The following is a 21,387-nucleotide window of genomic DNA, read 5'->3' on the forward strand; positions in this document are numbered from 1 at the left end:
GCAGACGTGGTGTCCTCACGTCTTCATGTCCTTCTGTCCTCTGAGCAGCAAACGTGAAGCTCGAGGGCCAGATGCCCCTGCCTGGCTGCAGACATGATGTCTGAAGGGTTGTCTGGAGAAACCCTTCAAGCATCTGACCCTTCTTTTGCCAGGATACGTAACAAAAAGCATTTGCTATTGTCTGATGGCCTTTTATCATGAACATAGGACTATCTCTCTGCCTTTGTACCATCTGATGCTATGAAAACTTCTTGGGAAGCAAGGCATTGCTGAGATGATATTGATGAAAGCCTAGTGCTTATGAATGAAAGCCTCTTCATCGAGTTACTCACACTCCGTCTGGTTTCACATTCACATGCCCAGCATGAGTCCTCTCTACTTACTGATGCTTTTGATAAAAAAATTCACATGGCCAGCATTCATTGGGCTTTCTGATCGTATGGCCCAACTGTTAGGAGAGCATAGATGCCCTTGATGCAGACCTATTTTTCTACCACAGAAGTTCCTGGAATGGCTGGACTGTTGCCAAACTTTCAGCTTCAGAGTAGCCGAGTTCACTTTGTAGTTTGCCTGGAAATTTCACATTCACTTGTCTTGAGAGTGTATACCTTATAATCTAACATTCATGGGACTGGATAAAACAATGGGCTCCCACCGGGTCGTCTTCCCAGTTGCCTCCACGGTTTGCATCCTGTGCAGTTTACATGGAAGGCGGTTCTGGAATGTCCTGCCACCTGTGCCTCTTACCTCTCAGCTTGCAGGTCCAGTCGCCGAAAGGGCAGCAGTGTCAGAATCACTGTTTCAATAACTGTGTATGTTTTGCATGAAAACGGTGGGATAGTTTTTACACAGTTTTACGTTTCTGTGTTGCATTTTAAATTCACAGTTGACCATGAATGATTTCAGCGTGCATCGGATCATTGGACGAGGAGGATTCGGTGAAGTATACGGTTGCAGGAAAGCAGACACTGGAAAGATGTAAGCATTCTACACTTGTATGTTTTGCTGGGAATATTAAGAGGGTTTTATACTCACGTTCAAAGAAAATCCCATTTAGTTGATGAGCAGTGTTTTAGAATCTTACCCTCTACACGCTTATAAAATCTTGACTGATTTAATTAGTCTGATTTAATTAATTAGACTGATTTAATTAATTTTATAATTAATTAATTATAAAATCTTGACTGATTTAATGTGCTTAATTCACAATTCCTACACACTAAATATTATAGTACAGGCTCCACCCCTACAAAACACACACACACACACACACACACAAGTACTAGACAGTAGGGATACATACAAAATTTATTGCCCTGAATTTTTTGTGTATCTACTTTATTTATTATTTTATTTATTTTATTTAACTGAAATGTCAGTTCATATAAGAATAGGAATATCTTAATTATTGCTTGATTTTTTTAAAATAGCCTTTTCACTTCAGAAAAATTTTAGGTTTGGAGAAAAGGAGCAAAAAATAGTACAGGGAGTTTCTATGTACTCCATATCCCTCTTACCATAGTACAGGACACATGTTACAATGAATGAACAGATATTGATGTGCTGTTACTGACTGAAGTCTCTACTTTATTCAGATTCCCTTAGTCTCTTAGAAGCATTTTGCTGCTTTAAAAGACTTCCCGAATTTTTAGAAACTTCCTCCAATATAATGTGTATCATTTAAATCCACTTAGATATATTTTCTGTATAGATTTTCTTCAGTAATATTTATGGTTCTAGGTATGCAATGAAATGCTTGGATAAGAAGAGAATCAAGATGAAACAGGGAGAAACCTTAGCCTTAAATGAAAGGATCATGTTGTCCCTGGTGAGCACAGGAGTGAGTATTCAGTTTTGAACATTGCATTTGTGTGTGTGTGTGTGTGTGTGTTTTTCCAGAGAAGGCAATGGCACCCCACTCCAGTACTCTTGCCTGGAAAATCCCATGGATGGAGGAGCCTGGTAGGCTGCAGTCCATGGAGTCGCTAGAATCGGACACGACTGAGCGACTTCACTTTCACTTTTCACTTCCATGCATTGGAGAAGGAAATGGCAACCCACTCCAGTGTTCTAGCCTGGAGAATCCCAGGGACGGGGGAGCCTGGTGGGCCGCCGTCTATGGGGTCGCACAGAGTCGGACACGACTGAAGCGACTTAGCAGCAGCAGTAGCAGCAGCAGTGTGTTTTTCTATTTATTTGGTGTTTTGTTTTTTTTTTTTGGTATCAGGACAATTTAAGATACAGGTTTTTTTTTTTTTTTCCCCTGTTGAATTATGCAGCTAGCCAGTTCTTGAGGGGATTAGAATTTATAGCAGGGAGCAGCAGCACTAAATTAATATAAATAATAATTCAAAGATGGCCTCTGTCTGAGTTGGGAATTAGGAACATACTACCAGCCACTGCCACGCACACTGACCGCTTGTTCCTTCACTGCCCATTTATGACTTCCTTCTTTGTGGAATATGACAGAGATGGCAGAATAGAATCATATCAGTGACCAAAAAAATCACCTGAATATAGTTAAGAATTGGCTGCATGACAGCGAAGGACTAACCCAGAGGAGAAAAAGTAAGAGGAATGTTGCTTCCCTCCTTCACAAACAGAGAGGAAGTGAGGTGGCTTCGTCAACCCCCAGCTATCCCTTTGGAGTGCCCCACAGAATCCCAGGGACAGAGATGCCTGGTGGGCTGCCGTCTGTGGGGTCGCACAGGGTCGGACACGACTGAAGCAACTTAGCAGCAGCCAGTCCATATTTCATTTGGAGGGGACCCTGTCTCCTCAGCACTTGCCCCCTTTCCCTGCTGTGGATGCTGGTCTTTTCCGTCTCCAGCGCCATGTTTCTGCCCACTGGACCAGCTGTCTTTTTGAGCTCATCACATGTCAAAGCCAGCTTCACCCTGTGTTGTCTTGACTTGTAAAGCAACATCCCGCTCTGATTTCTTTTCCTATTAATGGCATCAACCGGGACCAAAATCTCAGCTTTTATTTACTCGGGCAGATATATGTAAAGACACCCAGAAAAACCCATGGTCCCAGAAACCTGGGCATTGCCCGTGTACCCTGGCAAGTGAGGCACAGAGCCTAGGGGTACCTCCAGCTGTCACAGCTGGGTTCTGAATAAGCTCACCTTCACCTGCTGCTGCTGCTGCTGCTAAGTCGTGTCCGACTCTGTGTGACCCCATAGATGGCAGCCCACCAGGCTCCCCCGTCCCTGGGATTCTCCAGGCAAGAACACTGGAGTGGGTTGCCATTTCCTTCTCCAATGCAAGAAAGTGAAAAGTGAAAGTGAAGTCGCTCAGTCGTGTCCGACTCTTCTCGATCCCATGGACTGCCTAGAGGTTTTCAAAGACTCAGTTCTTCATGATCACTCAGGCATTCCTTTTAGCTGATAAGCAAGGAACCTGAGATCCAGGCACATCATTCTTTGCCCAGAGTCCCTGCACTTCCTAAACAAGCCCAGTGTTCTTTTCTCATCCCTTTGTAGGCGCCATGCTTTCTTGTCGCCAAATATATTTATTGTGTTGTGGTTTATGTTATTCTAGTGTTAGTTTTGAGTGCTTCTAGAAAGGCTCTTTACTATTGAAGTCAATAAATATCATAATTCAGTTTAACTATAACAGATGAAAATGCCATCGCTATGAACAGTAATGTCTAATTGTGCACCTCTACGTGCCAACATGCAGACATTAAACATTTCAAGTAAGAGTGGCTCTGTGTGTGTGACCAAGATTTTAACTGATTGGAATGGAATCTGAGTGGCCTGTGCACTGTATTGGAATCAACGTGAATGACGTTGGTTTGCAGTATCTGTTGGAAATGTCTCTGTCTTCATTTCAGATGTGAATGTGTGCTTATTGCAGACTTTAAGTGCTTTATTAAAATATTGATTTTTAATGTCTTATCTCAAAGCCTTGGATGTTTATTCCCAGGAGAGCCTATGGAAAAAAATTGAGGGTGTTGGAAAAATATATGAACAATTTTAATTTTCATGTAGCATTTTTGTTTTATTTAGGTGAATAGAATGTGATTAAGTAGTTGTAGAATTCCTCACTGGTCTGCCCATAAGGGGGTAAATAAAAAATTGCAGTTATGTTGGGCTACTGCTTTGAACTAATCTAAGACTTGTTTCTGCTTTTTATTCAAATATCAAGACAGTTTAGCATTTTAAAAAACATTATAAGTGCATAATTTAACCAAAAGAATTGTAGTAAAGTTATTTAGAGTCATTTTTGTTGATCAAAGGCTACAGTTTGTAGGATTTAAGTAACCTTTAGTTTAAAATTGCCTCCTTAGGTGACGTGTTGATCAATCAGCCTGTGTCAATATGATTACCTAAGGTGTTGGCATGGAAATAAGCTGGAGTCACCATCAGAGTTTTCTTTCTGCTTGGAGGTTGTTTTACTGTTTCAATCTCAAATTGAGAATTCCTACTTCTCACCCCCAAAAGAGGCAATAAGTACTGTTCCCAGTTTTATTCCGTAACTTTTGGGTCATGAAAAGGGAATCAGGGCAAGTATGTCCATTACTGGGAGGAGCCATCAGCACCTTCATTAAGTCAGTCAGTTATTCATGAGGAGTGTTGCTTATTCATTTCCTGATCATCCTTGAGTCTTAGATTGTGCCAGGTACTCTGCTACGAGGCAGGGGTCCCGAAACGCAAATTTGGTCTTTGCCCTTATAGGGCTGCATAAAATGAGAGACAGCAGGGTTTACTCAGAGAATCTCAGACATGTGTCGATTGTTGGAACATGTGACAAGAGCTGTGAAAGAGAGGTCTGTGGTGCTCAGAAGGCATTTAACAGGGCAGTCCTCTGGGGTCGGAGGGGACGCTAGGGTGTGTGTGAGTCCTGAGCACGGGTGCTCTGGGGACTCACAGGTCAGCACTGCTGGGCTCTGAAGTGATGCAGTGAGGACCACACGGGGACGCTGCGGAGAGAGGGAAGCAGACAGGCCAGACCAGCAGAAAGAGCTTTTAACAATCTTTACAGCCATTTAATAAGCCTTGCAGTTCTTAAAGGGTTCCTCTGACTGCAGGGTGGAGAACTTTTCTGGAGGACTACTTTGTGGTCTGTTTTATCACAGTTTAAGTTCCTGCAAAATGCGGACTGTTTTGCTCACTAGGAAGTCAAAGAAGACAGTTCCAGGGACTTCCCCGGCAGTCCAGTGGTCAAGACTTCATGCTTCCAGTGCAGGAGACTCAGATTCAATCCCTGGTTGGGGAACTAAGATCCTGCATGCCCCCCGCCCCCAAAAAAAACCTTAAAAAAAAAAAAGGAGATAATTCCTTGCTTAAGAGCTTTTATTTAAGGATCCACCTATGAGAACCTAGTTCTTATTCACCTTGAATTTGTAATCAAGACAGAACATCTTACCATAATTATCTTAGAAACTGTGTTAACACCATTATTAAACTGCTGCCTGTTTGACTATGTGGGTCAGCATTCAGTTCTTTGTGTCTCAGACCCCACCTGAGACTCAAGATGCCATCTGCTCAGGGCCTAAGAGATGAGGGATCCTGGTCAGTGAACTCCTTAGAGATAACCGAATCACATCCCTTTAACCGAGCTTTGATTTTACGTTTCTATGGAAACGTTACCTTTGTAAGTGGAGTGACATAGGACAGGGTCTGGCAAGGGTCCAGAGTGGGAGACTTGGGGTTTGAATCTTGGCTGGCTATCAGATTTCTTTGTGGTCTCAGGCAAGTCATTTCCCTTTTAGAGGTGGGGGGAGGGGGCAGTGTTTAGTTTCCTCGTCTTTAAAATAAAGAATTTGGACCAGGTGATTTTTTTTTTTTTTAGAAGAGCACTTCCTATTGGAGTAGCCTATGACTCTAAATCTCCAATTCATGTCCCATCATAATAACATAGTATCTTAACTCCACTTTGACCTTTTGCTGTTTTCTCAGGGCTGTCCTTAGAAGGACTGAACACTGTCTGTTCAGAAATACCCCTTTCCAGGCTCTGTTGGTCCCCTGGCTGAAGTGAGTGGAATTGCTCTCTCAAGCGGGAAAAGACCCAGGCTTTACTAAGTTCCTGGTCCACCCACTTGTCTGCTCTAGGGATGAATTGCTCATTAGATCAGGAACCAGAGTACGTGGGGAACCCCATTAAGGAAGGAGCATGATATTTAGAGCAGAATGAGTCGTCACCAGCAGACTATGAAAAGGTCTGGTGAAACACTGGTGGGGCTCCAATTAGGATGGTGCGTCCCGTCCCCCAAGAACCAGATAGCTTTTAACAGATAAAGGACAGCAGCTTTATTTTACAACTATATAAAACAAAATAAATCTCGAAATTAGTGAACACCAAGACCGTCTCAACTGAACTCTTAAGGAAAACAAGGTAACCACAAAATGAATTTCCTCCCGAAGACTTGTGGAAATTGAGTTCAAGTTCTTGAATCCTGAGCACACAGGCATGTGTCTACACAAATTCATCTGTAAGCCCTTCATCTACAGGTATGAGCAAAGTGAATTCTGTTCACAGAGTACTCTGTTGTGTGTATTCTGTAGAATGTAATAATTTTTGGCTTCTGTTAAGGAAGTAGATGTAGATATGCCGTTTGTCATTTGACTCAGTTGAGTGGCAAGTGTTCACTGAGCATGTATCTCAGTGGGACCTTGCCGGGGTCCAGCCCCGGTGGATCCAGAGAATTCGAATGATAAGTTTGCAGGAAGAAAGCCTGGCTTACTGCAGGACCTGGTGCTAGATCTAGTGGGTTTTCACCAGGGAGCACATGCGTGTATCCAGAACCTAGGTCAAGAGAGAGAAAGTCACCCACATCCCAGAAGTCTCCCTTTACCCTTTTCAGCTGCTCACCCCATGCCCAAGCTAACTACTACCCAGATGTCTGACACTGGAATTTAGCTGTGCCCCTGTTGGAACTTGATATAAATGTATTCTTTTTGTGTCTGGCTTCTCTCAGTATTGCTTGAGAGATGCAGCTGAGTCGTTGCTCATAGCAACAGCACCTTCTGTAGCTAAATAGCAGGGGTCATCAGGCTATGTGTGTGGCCTGGGGACCAAATCTGGCTTGTGTTCACAGTCTATGAACTAAGAATTTTTTTTTTTTTAAAGCAAAAGAGAAGAAATTGTCAAGAGAAAAGAAGCAGAGAAACCTATGTGACAGGGACTGGATGGGGCCTGAAAAGCTTAAAATATTTCCTGTCTAGCCCATTTGCAGAAGGAGTTTGGCAGCCCCTGCTCTATAGTATTCCGTCGTGCCACAGTTCGTGTGTCCATCCTCCTGTCGGTAGACATTGGGATTATTCCTGGTTGGGGCTGTTTTGAATAGTGCTGTGAAGACCATGCTCATGCAGGTCCCTTGGGGCACATGAGTACAGATTACTGTTAGGTAAATAGCCCGGGCTGGAATTTCCGGCTCATAGGCTTTGCAGGTAGTGATCAGCGTTGGCAGATGACATCAAACGCCTGGTGAGAGTGGTTGTACTATTGTGCCCTCCCAGCTACCATGTCGGAAGTCCCGTTAACTCTGTGTCTTTGCAACACTTGGTACCATCAGTCTTTGTGAGTTTAGTCATTCTCCTTTGTTTTAGTGATGAAACGTTGTGGTTTGCAGTTTGCATTTCCTTGGTGGACAGCTGAGGTCTAGCATCTGTTTAAAGACTTACACACTATTTGATACTCAGTAACATATATACAGTATTGTTGTTGTTATTGGCACGCCATTTTCCTGTTGGGTTGTTTGCTTTTTTCTTTATTGATTGATGAGGGTTCTTTATATATTCAAGATATATGTGGATTTCAAATACCTCCTCCCATTCTATTATTTGCCTTTCTTACTCTCTTCATGGTGCCTTCTGAAGAACAGAAGTTTCAGCTTTATTTTTCTTCAAGAGTTATCTGAACTTTTCTTGGTTGTTTACATTTCCATATAAATATGGGGATGAGTTTGTCAATTTCCATTTTAATTGTTTACATGGAATGTATAGATTAATTTGGGAGAAAATTGACATCTTTACCTCATCTTTAATTGAGTTATTCTATCCTCCACCCTGGCATATTTTCTACTTTCAAAGCTGAGTTAATTCCATTTTTGTTGTTAGTGTTTCAAGACAGTAATATTAGTAACATTTCTCCCCATGATAAAGGTTCTTCCAGCTCAGAATCAGACATTGAAATGGATATGTGACTATAACCAGAACCAAAGTGTAGACCAACAGGAGGACTAGCAAGGCAGTAGTATTTTTCTGTAGAATCTGAGTCTTTTGAAGATATAGATAGAGGAGTCATGATTTAATCAGAGCGACAGAGCATCTCTGAGTTCATCTCCAATTAGCAGTGTCTGTATCTCTCTGCATTGTTTTTTTCCCATGGAATCAGGCTCCCTTTCCTGGGTCTGTTTAAGTGACCACATAGGTGTCTGTGTTTCATATACAGGGCGGTGTCATGGCTTTAAAAAAAATGTATAGGTGGCACTTGGTAGTAGATATACTTTCCAGGACAGCTTTTGCTTTTCTTATATATGTGTGTATATATATATATATTTTTTTTTTTTTTTCACTCTAGGATTGTCCTTTCATCGTCTGTATGACCTATGCCTTCCACACTCCAGATAAACTGTGCTTCATCTTGGATCTGATGAATGGTAAGCAAGACGTGGGGAGTCTGAATACACTGAGTGACTCTGCCGTGCTGTTGTTTGTTTGTTTCAGGATGTTTGATCTTAGCTTGCATTGCTCCAGACAGACTGGCCATTTGGGTCTTTCAGATAATTAGATTCCCCCTCAAGTTTAAGGAAACCTTTCACTCTTTGAATTTCCAATTCAACTTCATTATAAAAAGTTGACTGCAGTCAACTGGCCCTCAACTTTAGGAATGAAATGTCTCCTAAAGATTCATAGGCCAAAGACAGGAATATATTTAAAAGCCAACTGTGAAGGCAAGAATACACAGAAGAACTATACAAAAAAGATCTTCACGACCCAGATAATTATGATGGTATGATCACTCATCTAGAGCTAGACATCCTGGATTGTGAAGTTAAGTGGGCCTTAGAAAGCATCACTACGAACAAAGCTAGTGGAGGTGATGGAATTCCAGTTGAGCTCTTTCAAATCCTGAAAGATGATGCTGTGAAAGTGCTGCACTCAGTATACCAGCAAATTTGGAAAACTCAGCAGTGGCCACAGGACTGGAAAAGGTCAGTTTTCATTCCAATCCCAAAGAAAGGCAATGCCAAAGAATGCTCAAACTACCGTACAAATGCACTCATCTCACATGCTAGTAAAGTAATGCTCAAAATTCTCCAAGCCAGGCTTCAGCAATATGTGAACCGTGAACTTCCAGATGTTCAAGCTGGTTTTAGAAAAGGCAGAGGAACCAGAGATCAAATTGCCAACATCCGCTGGACCATCGAAAAAGCAAGAGAGTTCCAGAAAAACATCTATTTCTGCTTTATTGACTATGTCAAAGCCTTTGACTGTGTGGATCACAATAAACTGTGGAAAATTCTGAAAGAGATGGGAATACCAGACCACCTGACCTGCCTCTTGAGAAATCTGTATGCAGGTCAGGAAGCAACAGTTAGAAGTGGACATGGAACATCAGACTGGTTCCAAATAGGGAAAGGAGCACGTCAAGGCTGTATATTGTCACCCTGCTTATTTAACTTATATGCAGAGTACATCATGAGAAACGCTGGACTGGAAGAAACACAAGCTGGAATCAAGATTGCTGGGAGATATATCAATAACTTCAGATATGCAGATGACACCACCCTTATGGCAGAAAGTGAAGAGGAACTAAAAAGCCTCTTGATGAAAGTGAAAGTGGAGAGTGAAAAAGTTGGCTTAAAGCTCAACATTCAGAAAACAAAGATCATGGCATCCGGTCCCATCACTTCATGGGAAATAGATGGAGAAACAGTGGAAACAGTGTCAGACTTTATTTTTCTGGGCTCCAAAATCACTGCAGATGGTGACTGCAGCCATGAAATTAAAAGACGCTTACTCCTTGGAAGGAAAGTTATGACCAACCTAGATAGCATATTCAAAAGCAGAGACATTACTTTGCCAACAAAGGTTCGTCTAGTGAAGGCTATGGTTTTTCCTGTGGTCATGTATGGATGTGAGAGTTGGACTGTGAAGAAGGCTGAGCGCCGAAGAATTGATGCTTTTGAACTGTGGTGTTGGAGAAGACTCTTGAGAGTCCCTTGGACTGCAAGGAGATCCAACCAGTCCATTCTGAAGGAGATCAGCCCTGGGATTTCTTTGGAAGGAATGATGCTAAAGCTGAAACTCCAGTACTTTGGCTACCTCATGCGAAGAGTTGACTCATTGGGAAAGACTCTGATGCTGGGAGGGATTGGGGGCAGGAGGAGAAGGGGGACGACAGAGGATGAGATGTCTGGATGGCATCACTGACTCGATGGACGTGAGTCTGAGTGAACTCCAAGAGTTGGTGATGGACAGGGAGGCCTGGCGTGCTGCGATTCATGGAGTCGCAAAGAGTCAGACACGACTGAGCGACTGAACTGAACTGAACTGAACTGAAGGACTGACTCTGAAGCAGCTCAGATTTTATACCAATAGTCTGTACGTTTAGTCCAGACCCACCATATATCAATCTTTAAACTGTCAGTGATGAACTGGAGAATACAGGAAGAACTTTGGCCAGAAAGTACTTTTCTAACTGTCTTCCCTGGTGGCTCAGATGGTAAAGCATCCACCTGCAGTGCGGGAGACCTGGGTTCAATCCCTGGGTCAGGAAGATCCCCTGGAGGAAGGCATGGCAACCCACTCCAGTATTCTTGCCTGGGGAATCCCCATGGACATAGGAGGTTGGCAGGCTGCAGTCCATGGGTTCGCAAAGAGTCAGACACAGCTGAGCAGCTTTGACTCACTCACTCACTCAGTTTTCTAATACTAGAAAGTGACATGATATAATTAATTCAAAGCATTTTTAGTAACAGAGGCTGAAATGGAAAAGCATATATTTCCATAAATGAATACCTGTTTTGAAGTACCTGTGGCGGATTCATTCTGATATTTGGCAAAACTAATACAATTATGTAAAGTTTAAAAATAAAATAAAATTAAAAAAATTTAAAAAAAATAAAAAAAAAGAAAGAAAGTGAAGTTTTAGTTATGTTTTGAGTTTTTGATTTAGAACCAGACCCATCCAACAGCATGAAGGAATTTCACAGATGTAATAATGAGCAAACCAGCCAGACACAGCGGCATATTTCCTGCGTGACTTGATTTGTGTCACTGTCAGAACTGGCAGAGCTAATTGATGTGAGGGGAGAGGTCAGAGTAGAGTCCAGTTGGCTGTAATGAGGGGCTGTGAGCTGATAATGCTGCCTGGGGTGGGCATAGGGAGCCTTCAGCGATGCTGGAAATCTTTTACTTGCTGATCGAAAGTAGTTACACAAGAATATGTGTGTGTGAACAGGAAGATACTTAGGGAATCAAAGGTAATGGAAGTGGACACACGTGAACCTGTGTAAATCAGCTGTGGCTCCGCCTTTATCATTTATGAGAACATTCCCTTACCCTGTTGGTGGCATTCTCTGTCTCTCTAACTGGAGGCCATATGATCATTGACTTTTTTTAACCCTTTATTGTGAAAAATTCAAACATACTGCAACATTGAAAGGATTTTACTGGGGACACCCAAACACCCAACCACCTGGGTTTTTTACCAGTTAAAATTTTACTGTATTTGCTTTCTCAAATATCTATCAATATGAGCAGTGTATTTATTTTGTCTCCATATTTACTATCCACAGAGCCAGTTGCCAAGCCACCTACTGCCTCACTACATGGGTTGAGTCAGCTAGGAGACAGGACTGTAGTAATCAAAGGATCAGCTCGCCCCCCGTCCCACCTCCCCCGAAGTGGTACACATGGGAGCTGTGATGTCCATCCGAGAGCGGAGGCTTGGGTTCATATTGTCCCGGCCACTGTCGCATCTGAGTCTTCTCAATGGTTTAGTTTTCTCTGGGATTTTTTAAAGTGTTTCATCAGATTACAGAAGTCAGTGATACATCTATATCATACATGTAGACAAAGCATAAAGTGAGTTAACCGTGTCATGACTCTGCACGATGACTGTGACTTTTGTCTCCCTGGAATTCACGCACCGAGTTACACTCTGCGTCTCTGATTCCAGGGGGTGACCTGCACTATCACCTTTCGCAGCACGGGGTGTTTTCTGAGAAGGAGATGCGGTTTTACGCCACAGAAATCATCCTGGGGCTGGAACACATGCACAATCGGTTTGTCGTTTACAGAGACTTGAAGGTAAGGTGGTCTGCCGGATTCCCCGCCGTCTGTCCGACGTGCAGTCGTGTGGTAGTTGTGATCCCCCATGCATCTCCCCCTCTTTCATGGCATCCCGTCATTTTCCTCCTCTCAGCCCTGAGCAGAATATCACCTTCATGATTTCGGTCTCCTCCAGACACTGAACTCTTTTCTGAGGACTCCAGTCTTTCCCCGTTGTCCCTGTCTCCTTCCTGCCTGGTGCAGCACATACGCCAGCTCAGATATTTTAATTAGTTAATTATGAAAAGCAGGGTAGGTTTTTTTGTTGTTGTCACCCATTTTACAATTGATCATAATTCTGTTAATGTTCACCAAGCAACTGATTTGGCCCTGGCTTGGTGTGAGGGCAGAAGGTGTACAGAGATAAAGAAGCAGAGAACCACTGTCGTACGGGACATATCTACTGGTGAACTTGCACATAGAAAGACTGAGGCAGGGCTGATCAGGTGGGGATGGGGTATCTGAAAGCCGGCGGAATTTCCCCCACCCTCTGAACCTCAGGCGATTTCGAGATTGCCTTAAAAAAGTCACTAGCACATTTCTAGGTTCCAGAACTCCATAGCCCCAGTCTGCCACACTGAGGCTTCTTTACCGTGCTTCCCTTTAAAAAGTCTTACTGGACTTGAACAGAATGAAGCAGGTGCTTTCTCAGTTTTTCCATTCCAGAGCACGATGCTTGCTTGGTCGAGGATCCTTCATGAGAGAGGGAGTTGGTGGTTTGCTTGGTACTTCTGAGGTGATATTCATGTAGCCAGCAGAATGAAGGTGAGGGAGCAGATGAAAGGGACCGTGACAAATTATAGAGATGATCATTCAGGCACATAAAGGTATAAATAATGGTGAGAAGAAATGTGATAGGCGTGGCAGCTTCTGGAGGATGCGAAACCCGTAGGAGAAGCCTGTTTGCCTCCACTCTCCAATTCCTTCTTAAACTGAAAGCAAGTTAACCAGATCAAGTGTACCGATAATGCCCCCTTCTCTAAGGGGCTCATGTGTTTTGGTTGGCTTCTAAAGGAGGTTACCTCCTAAGAATCCGAAATGGTGTATTTCACAGTTGAGCGTATTATTTTTTTTCCACGAAGTACTTTGTAACTTTCAAAGCCTCCTGCAAAGCTAAAGAATTACTCCCATAGCCTTCATAGGAGCATAAAGAAGACAAAAAAAAATGTATTTTCATCAAATTAGAAATAATTAGACTCTGGTTGGCACATGACATTTTATTTCCTCAGGGTGAGTTTTGCAGAAGAATAAAATGCATGCCGAAAGCCCATGAAGCGCCATTGTAATACATTTTAATTTAAATCTGTAACCGGTCTCGAATCATCTTGATGTGGTATTTCTGTTTTCTAAACTATTTAGTAGGCAGTGGTATTATCTAATTTCTATTCAAACTTATTTCTAGTCACTCATGATTATTCATGCTTCAGTTTTATAATGGCATGCCATTATTTTTATTTTGAGCAAAACAATAGTTGATCTCCAGCAGAAAAATACCAAGATGTCTGTAATTCAGTGTATATTAGGGAGGGGAGTTTCATTTTCCATGATCACGCAGACTAAATCTAATCTTAATGGATATATTTCAGCAGAGTTGTGGTCAAAATCATATCCGGTCATTTGGTAAGGCCTCCATAGATTCTCTCCTAATAAAGTGAAATAATGTTTATCAGGATTAGTGTGGCCCCATGGAATGTTTTGATTTCCTAGGTCATGACTTGTACATTGTTACAAGATTGCTTTCTGTGCTGAGTTCCACGGTTCAAAGCCTAGTGGTTCACAGAGGCGGAGGAGCCAGTGGACTCACTCCCTTTGTGGAGAGACACCCCATCCCGGCTGGATTGCGGTTCTTGCGTGGAAGGGAAATACTGTAACAGCGATGAACTGTGGTGGTGACCCTCCTGTGTTACCTGCCCTGTGTTCCATTGCCAAACGAGTAGACTCTTCTCCATCCCTCCTCGCCATTCTCCTGCTAAAGTTATTGATAACATAGGTGTCATTGTCAGTCTCATGCCGCACTTGGAGGTGATGATGTAATTAATACTAGAATTCATGTGTAGGAATGAACTGGGATAAAATAATGATAGCAAGTGCCTGTGACTCTGGAAGTTCTCCAGGCCTCGGGACGCCTTGGGGACTCGCAGAAATCACCTTCTCTTTCATTTTAGCCCGCCAATATCCTCCTGGATGAGCACGGACACGTGAGGATATCAGACCTCGGTCTTGCCTGCGATTTTTCCAAAAAGAAGCCGCACGCGAGCGTGTGAGTAGTCACACTGACTGTTCACTGTCATTTCCTAGTTCCACTCACTTTCTTGCTCAGACCCCAGCATGGTCACACTGACTGTTCACTGTCATTTCCTAGTTCCACTCACTTTCTTGCTCAGACCCCAGCATGGTCGTTTGTTCTCCCAGTTTTCTCTGGTCTGCAGTAGTTTCCAACATGTGATGATGCTGGGTCAGAGGGAGAGGAGAGCGGTGGGGTGGGGTGCTTGCTTTCACCATTCTGGGGGCTCGCAGGGGATCCACAGTGTTAGCTGCCCGGGACAGGGAGGCTGAGGGCGGGATGGGGGCCTTCGCAGCAGAGCCGAGTCCACGCTGGCTCTGTGACCCTCACGCTCTTCATCTTCTGGGCAGCGCTCGTAGTAGACCATGACAGCTTATGTGCCAAAGAAGGGGCACAGGCAACGGCATAGAGCTTTCCAGGGAAAGCCCAGAAGTCAAGCTTCTCTCTCCATCCTCTCTCTCCTTCTTTTTCAAAACATTTCCTTTTTTTTTCCCCTAAAAAAAAAATTAGGATTCTTTTTTTAATTAAAAGAATCATCTACTTGCAGTTCAAACTTTTCACGCAGATCCTGTTGTTAGATTTCAATATTACATGCGTCCTCCATACAGAGGAAGCTGCCGGAAGCCCCTGCCCTTGGCCATGCCTGCCCCCCGCCTCGGTGGACCACACGTGCTGACACCGTCCTGAGCGCTTGCCTGAGCCCGAGATCACTGCAGCGTCAGCAGGCGTGTGGTGGCTGCCCCGGCGCTCGACACAGGCAGAACAGAATGTGTACTGGTTTTCATTCCTGTTTCTTTGGTGTCAGTTTATCTGTGTAGAAAGTATGGACAGGTGTACAGTTTGTGGAAAAAATTCCCTCAATTATTTTCTTCTTCAGTATGTCAGTCTTAGCAGTGAGTCTCTTAACATTCTATCTTATTGTGCATCATCGCTGTATTGAATGGTCTTGAAGTAACTCCCAGGGGTCTTGTTTCATGCATCCATGCAGAAAATAAACTATAAATCCTTTTCTGTGTGTGTGAGACTAGAAGTAAAATGGTTCTAAAACTGCACTACTTTACGAGGGGCTGCATTAAATCAGAATTGCCATTTAAAGCTCTGATCAGATATTAATGGCAATTAGTGCCGTTTCTGTAAAGATGTCTCTCCCTTCCTGCAGAATGTGGGACAGGGTGATAAAAGTCTTAGCATTTTGCCAGCACTTGACAATTATGAGGCCAGAACCTGGGGTTGGATATATCAGCCTCTCCCAGGGAGTTCATCAGACATTTTTAAGAGAGTCATTTGAATTTTTAATGCCACAGCTATTTGATATGCTAATTTCTTCAATTTAGGGTAGTCACAACTGAATATGAACCCAAGAGCTCATAAGAGTTAATCTCCCAAAGGAATTAACTTTCAGAAGCAGGGTTACTCATTCCCATATAGGGCCTCGCTCACGTCTTACTGTAATTCACACGCCAGGCCTGAAAGGTGGTCTGTTGTCCATTATCTGAACCGCATCCATTAAGGGTTCAACCTTCCGACCCTGTCGGGAAGCTTGGCTTCCATGTTTAAATGACGATAGTGAGGTCGCTACTTGAAAAGGATAAACGCTCAATGAAGAAGTATGTTTTTAGGTGGAGGAGGCGGAGAACAGAGGCTTTGGAGACAGGTGTGGGTTTGAATCCTTCCACGTGGCACCAGCCTCGTTTTTCTCCTTACAGTGCTGCTCACTGCATGTGACAGTTGTGAGCGTGCGGTCGCCTCCTGCACGTAGTAAGGGTCTAGTTGACGCTGGCTGTGTGCCAGGTGCTGCCGGTGCTGCGGGGCTGAGGCAGACGGGCTCCCTGACCTCCCAGAACAGCCGCCCAGGGGACTGTCCAGGAAGTGACTGGTGTGGGGACAGCAGTCATGCTGTGAGTGGAGCATTGGCTGTCCCAGGAACACATAGCTGGCGGCCTAAATATGTTGTTGTTAGTGTCTTCATTCAGTTCTGTTCAGTTCAGTCTCTCAGTCGTGTCCAACTCTTTGCAACCCCATGGACTGCAGCACACCAGGCTTCCCTGTCGATCACCAACTTCCAGAGCTTGCTCAAACTCATGTCAATCAAGTCAGTGATGCCATGCAACCATCTCATCCTCTGCCACCCTCTTCTCCTCCTGCCTTCAATCTTTCCCAGCATCAGGGTCTTTTCCAATGAGTAAGTTCTTCGCATCAGGTGGCCAAAGTATTGGAGCCTCAGCTTCAGCATCAGACCTTCCAATTCAGGATTTCCTTTAGGATGAACTGGTTGGATCTTGCAGTCCAAGAGACTCTCAAGAGTCTTCTCCAACACCACAGTTCAAAAGCATCAATTCTTTGGCGCTCAGCTTTCTTTGCGTTCCAGCTCTCACGTACATACATGACTACTGAAAGAACCATAGCTTTGACTATACAGATCTTTGTCGGCAAAGTCATGTCTCTGCTTTTTATATGCTTTCTAGGTTTGTCATAGCTTTTCTTCCAAGGAGCAAGCGTCTTTTAATTTTGTGGCTGCGGTCACCATCTGCAGTGATTTTGGAGCCCAAGAAAATAAAGTCTGTCACTGTTTCCATTGTTTCCCTATCTATTTGCCATAAAGTGATGGGACTGGATGCTATGATCTTTGTTTTTTGAGTGTTGAGTTTTAAGCCAACTTTTTCACTCTCCTCTTTCAAGACTTCCATCAAGAGGCTCCTTAGAAGCCCGCATAGGGCATGGATATAATCATCGACTTTTTATGGGGTGGAATCTGAGGTTCCAAGAAACTAAGGAACTTGAGCAAAGTCACAGGCCTGGCAGATCGTGGGGCTTGAATTAAAATCCAGTTCTGTCCGGCTCTAAGGCTCCAGCTCCCTACACTCGTTTGAACTCCCCGAGGCTTTGAGAGGATGGACCTGGTACTAGATTAAAAGCTTGTGGCCAGACTTTTCACCCTCGACTGGGCTTCTCGGGTCTTTTCAAAGTGGTAGGTGTGATCCCAGGACTCCATCTGATGCTGGCAGAGCAGCATCGTGGTTGGTTCCCCATCTTGACCCCGACTCCGTCCTTTTAATGATGGAATTGGATTCTCAGAAACTGAAAGTGAACCGTGGAGCAGCCACCAGACGACATAGGAAAACTCTGATTGTGGAATCGAGCAGATCGTCAGTGACTCACTGAGTCCCAGCTGATTTTCTCAAGAATGCAACTCTCGGTCTCTAGTCACCATGCCTTTAAATGCTCAGGTGTTCTTTCAGCGTGGACAGCACAGACCAGCAGTGGGAAGTGCAGGCAGCCTCGGGTGCTGCCGAGTGGCAGCGACTGGAAACCACGTGGCAGGTGGCCCAGTGCTCTGCTTTGTGTGCCGTGTCCACCCGGAGGCGTGATGTGCGTTAACCCCGTGTATGTCTCCTTGTCGAGGTCTTCCCATCCCAGGACTGGGTTTTGATCCCGAGAATCGCAGGTTATGAAGCCACCAAGGTTTTCCTGGCCACACTGAAATTAAGCCTTCCCAGAAAATGGCTTGGATGCCCCTTACGGAAATCTCTGACGTCCTCATAGCGTGGCTCGCTGACCTCATGCCGGCAGACTTTGGATTGCAGGGGGCGGAGTTTTTCCGGTGGATGGACCGGTGCCCGTTTCCACTGTTCGGAAGTCTTTCAAGCTGGAACTATGAGGCTGAGAGGACACCGGTCCCAGTGTTGAGCCAGAGTCATCAACAATCTAGGGTCACTTGTCTGAGCAGATTCTCACCGAAACTGAGCATAAGCAAGTTAGAAATGCTTCTAAGAACGCAAGGGGTTCTTTTCAAATGCCGGCGCTGCCCTGAGCCCATCCCACGTGTGTTCTGCAGGGTGAAGGTATCACGTCATCACTCATTCTGTCAGTGAAGAAAATCGATGACGGATGGGAACGCAGCTGCAGATAATGGCTTTTGGGGAGCCCTTTTGAGCCCACACCTCTGAAAGTCTCCCACGAGCCTTCTCTCGCTCTTGGAATGGGGTGTGCTCACATTGTGGGACAGGGGAGGATTTTGAGTTGCAGATAGAACATATTATGTGTAAGCGGCTGTCCTCCCAGGTGGTTTTCCTCAGCTTCCTGCAAGCCATCTGGACATTTGCTAAGCTGGGTCCTTTGACCTGTCGGCAGCTCTTCAGACCTGGGATTTCTCTGTCTCCATACCTGTCAGCTTCCCCGCCACCACTTGGGGAGCACCATGACTGTGGAGGGGTGGGGGCCGCCATGGACGCCTGTGCAAACCCCAGTCCTCAGCATGGGGGTGGCGCCTCACAGGAGTGCCCGATCCCATCACTTCAGGTCCAGAGTGCTGTGGTGTGGTCACCTGTCCTCATAGATGGGGACAGGCTAACCTGTCCTCATTGCTTCCAGATCCAGAGTGTTGCAGTTTGGTCACCTGTCCTCACAGATGGGGACGGGCACTAACCTGTCCCCATCGCTTCCAGGTCCGGAACACTGCAGTGTGGTCACCCATTCATCATCACCTCCCCAGCCCCACACGTCTGCACACAAAAGCTCTCCAGTGGGCAGGAGACCCTTGGCTCCCCCTTGTTGTAGTGGGGAAGGCTCACAAGATTCAGATCTCACCTCCCAGACCATGGAGCATGCCCAGAGCATGCACATGGCTCACGTTTATCTCATATGGTAATTTATTAATATTCATTCCTATTTTAATGAAGGAAAGATCATTTTCCTATTGGGTGTTCGCCAAGCACCTGATGGAAGCTTGATGGAAGCGCCGGTGTCCCCTCCCCCTTGTTTGGCCTTGCTGCTGTTTGATGAATGGCGCCCTGGCCTCTGGGCGAGCTGGAATAGTCTGTGAGCGGGAACATGCTGCTGACTGCACGCGCCCTTCTCCTCCCCAGTGGCACCCACGGGTACATGGCGCCCGAAGTTCTGCAGAAGGGGACCGCCTACGACAGCAGTGCCGACTGGTTCTCCCTGGGCTGCATGCTTTTCAAACTTCTGAGAGGGTGAGTGCCCTGTGTCCCTTCAGTCCATCACTGTGGCGTGCCCTTGGATCAGGATAAGAAATGTTTACGTGTTATTAGGTGCTGGTATCTGTATAGATCACATAGCAATCTTTAAGCCACACAGTGATCCAGGCAGTGCTCACAGCTCTTTCTGCCCGTAAAGATGAGTTTCCTTCCCGTAAGCTTTGGGGATTTTTGTCCCACTCCAGGAAGAAATTCCAGCACGTTTAGACGTAAAATAAGACTGTGTTGGACTATTTCCATTGTTAAGCCTTATTTGGGGAATGAATGCTATTTTTAAATATAGATAATTGAAGAGGGTAGGAGAATTTCTTTTCCCTAGAAATGAATTACTCATGATTGTCTTGTGAGCTTAAAGCATTTCTTACCCAAGAGGGTGAAGACCCAAAGTGAACCTGTGTTAAAATTGCACATTTGTTTGTGAACATGCTGAAATTTGCAGTTTTTAAAAACATAAAGATAAAATTGTGCAATTCACTTGTGCTATGCTTGTCCCTTCGGTGTGAACTGCCAGAGATGATGAAATACAGAGGAAAGAGGACAGAATGAAAGTGCTCCTGAGATATGTTCTCACATTGAACATTTACAAATTATGTTAACATTCCATTAGTTTTAAGAGTCTTGAGTCAATTTTAATAGAGAGTGTAAGTGTTTAAGATGTGTTTTTGATTATTCTCCATTCATAGAGGTACCACAAAAAAAGCAGTTTATATTAAAATTTCCTGGTCAGGATTCTCCCTGTTACATTTCCCCTATGAACACACAGCCCTGGTAGTTTGCTCAACTGGCCACATTTTTCCCGGAAAGCCTTACTGAGCATCACAGCATGTTCTTCTTATATTCGGTTGGCCAAAAAGTTTGTTCATGTTTTTCCATAAGATGTTATTTAACACAATCTGGAAAGAGGCTGGATTCCCTGTCTTCCCCCCAGACTAGGTTCCAGGCACCCTGGCTGCTTCCCCAGGACACGGGTAATCTAGTTGTTCTCTGCTCACTGCCTCACTGGGGAACTGAAATTATATTACTGCTCAGAGACTCAGGTCCTGTTGGTCCTTAATTGAATTATTGTGTTTGTGGAGCCTGGAGGGCCTTAATTCATGTAATCAGACTAGCTGACCTAATTAGAGAGTTTCTGCAAAGCAGACCAGAGAAAACCGCTTTCCCCCCGAGAAGTTTCCCCAGCAGCGGGGTCCCTGCATGCGCGGTGAGCACATCCAAACACACTGTCTTCACTCAGGTCTCCTCTGGTTGTGGGGGGAGCAGTCAGAGGTCAGAAGCCACAGTTACAGAATCATGAGACAATTAAAAAAAACTGCACAACAGCAAAACTGTTGTGGATAAACTCAAGATGTGAAAGTCAGTTGTGAAATATGGCAGAGCCTTGGTTTAGGGCTTTCTTTCTTTATTGATTTCTGTCTAATGTTGTTGTTCTGTCTATAATGATGTCCACATGTATAGACTAGGGACAGTCTGGCATATATTCCTGTTTTTATAAGATTCAAGGATGGATCCAGTCATTAATTCTATGCCAACAACGTATTTGTGGCTGAAAAAGTGAATTCCATCTTCCTTGGTCATGGTTCAGGTCTGCAGGACTGAGTTGGAAGGTGCTACTTCCTCTGTGACGTCCTTGATCAGGCTTGGTTAAAGCATCGCAGTTGATGTGACCCCTGTGGAGGGGAGTCTAGGCCGACAGGAAGACATCCAGAGGATGGTAGTGGGGATGGGATGGATGGATAACAAGAGACGAGAACGGTGGCAGCTAGAAATGGCGTCTCACATGGACAGGTTCAGAGAGCTGGGCACAGTGCTTCTGGCAGCCA

The 21,387-nt window shown here is 44.6% G+C and overlaps 1 protein-coding gene across 5 annotated transcripts in view; it reads left to right on the forward strand.

The window, feature by feature from the left end:
* The window catches only part of GRK3 (G protein-coupled receptor kinase 3), a 126,046-nt gene that overhangs the window by 81,371 nt on the left and 23,288 nt on the right, over positions 1–21,387 (forward strand). For all 5 annotated transcript variants that reach the window (XM_055551066.1, XM_055551063.1, XM_055551065.1 and 2 more), the window contains 6 exons: positions 887–978; positions 1,741–1,840; positions 8,529–8,607; positions 12,135–12,265; positions 14,452–14,546; positions 19,436–19,543. In XM_055551066.1, coding sequence (XP_055407041.1) covers positions 887–978; positions 1,741–1,840; positions 8,529–8,607; positions 12,135–12,265; positions 14,452–14,546; positions 19,436–19,543 — 605 coding nt within the window. The remainder of the gene's footprint in view (positions 1–886; positions 979–1,740; positions 1,841–8,528; positions 8,608–12,134; positions 12,266–14,451; positions 14,547–19,435; positions 19,544–21,387) is intronic.

Source organism: Bubalus kerabau, chromosome 16 (assembly GCF_029407905.1).
Source record: "Bubalus kerabau isolate K-KA32 ecotype Philippines breed swamp buffalo chromosome 16, PCC_UOA_SB_1v2, whole genome shotgun sequence".
NCBI classification, from domain to species: Eukaryota; Metazoa; Chordata; class Mammalia; order Artiodactyla; family Bovidae; genus Bubalus; species Bubalus kerabau.